General features: G+C 40.1%; 1 protein-coding gene across 1 annotated transcript in view; it reads left to right on the plus strand.

Moving 5' to 3' along the window:
- The window catches only part of LOC105461350, a 33,586-nt gene that overhangs the window by 20,642 nt on the left and 11,374 nt on the right, over positions 1 to 1,570 (plus strand). The window contains exons 3-4 of the mRNA XM_011707852.1: positions 39 to 348; positions 498 to 1,423. Coding sequence (XP_011706154.1) covers positions 39 to 348; positions 498 to 1,423 — 1,236 coding nt within the window. The remainder of the gene's footprint in view (positions 1 to 38; positions 349 to 497; positions 1,424 to 1,570) is intronic.

Here is a 1,570-nt window from a genome sequence, read left to right on the forward strand (position 1 = left end):
GCGACAACAACTGTGCAACCTCGTTAGAAGGGATTCAGGATGAGGACGTAGCCATTTTAATCGATTGTATCGAACAGCTTGAGACTACTAATGTTGAATCTCCTCATACGAGTACCAGCGCTAATAATAGTGATAACGTTATGACCCACGCAGATGCAGTTACTAATCATGACAACACTACAGTCTTGTTAGAAGGATGTGGTTGGATGTGGGATGAATTTCTTTTATTACCACAGCGATCTTCATTGAAAGCAAAACAGGACAATGAAAATATAATTGATATCACGCAAGATATTAATTTGGTTAAGCCTGCATCAATAAGTAACGTCAACAAGAACAATGATAATGGTAAGATATATATAATACAGGGGTCTCCAACTGAGCACCATGTGTTGAACAAGGTCATAAAATCATTTAATTCGCTTGGAAGTTAAGTTAATAAAAAACCGAAACAAGGTGGTAGATAGCAAATTATTAATGTGTTATTATTATTATAGATATATCAACAATACAAACGGGAAGCGGTCGCACATTGCTACAAAAATCGAACCGTGATACTGCTACAGAGAAAGAAGAAGAAGAAGAAGAACAAGAAGAAGAAAGAAATATGATGTTGCAGAACGATCAAGAGCGTGCGGAAGAGGTAGAAAGAGCAGATGTGCAGAACGATCGAGATAGGGTAGAACCGAAAACATTCGATATATCACGAGAAAATCGACGTTATTTTCCACGATTTGACGCTCACGGTCGTGAAATAACAATCGCTGTACGACAACCGACAGAGGATCTGAACCCGTTAATATGGTTGGATGAAGTATTTGCAGAGATTCACGCATATCTTACAGGTTCGTGTAACCCAGACGATTACATAGGGGTGACATTTACAGCAGACGCTTTCGCTCATGGTCCTGTATGGCTGTCTTATCGATATGTACGCGACTTGCAATATATAGATTTGTGGGAATTAGTGAATCGAGCCGCCCAAAGTGCCACCGATTTTTGTATTAACGATAGTTGTACATTAACATGTTGTATAATACGACATATGAGCGGGGGTTCACGAAGAAAATTAACGCATGATAACGTAGCAAAACGGTCGATATTAACAATAACAAATACCGATAACCTTTGCCTACCGCGTTCATTAGTAGCTGCACGGGCGTACGTGGAACGAGGTGAAATCCGCTCGGGCGAATTGCATCGTCGTTGGATGTCAATAAGATTATCTCGGGGAAAGTTACAAAAAGAGGCGGCTCTCGAGCTTGTAAGAAATGCTAAAATAGATATACCAAGCGGGGGATGCTCTGTAGCGGAATTAAAACATTTTCAAAAATACTTAGCAAACGTCGGTATAGCTATTGTCGTGTATGAAGTCGATACATTGGGTCGTGGTGGCGCGGCATTATACGACGGTACAGACTATGTAAAGAATTCATTCAATAGGGTCGTTCATACGCTTCGTATTTTATATTATCCTCGATTACACCATTTTGAGCCAATTTTGAACATGCGAGCTGCTGTAGGAAGCCGCGGATTTTGTCTATCTTGCAATATAGCATATGTTAGAATG

Source organism: Wasmannia auropunctata, unplaced genomic scaffold (genome assembly GCF_000956235.1).
Source record: "Wasmannia auropunctata unplaced genomic scaffold, wasmannia.A_1.0 LD336101.1, whole genome shotgun sequence".
NCBI classification, from domain to species: domain Eukaryota; kingdom Metazoa; phylum Arthropoda; class Insecta; order Hymenoptera; family Formicidae; genus Wasmannia; species Wasmannia auropunctata.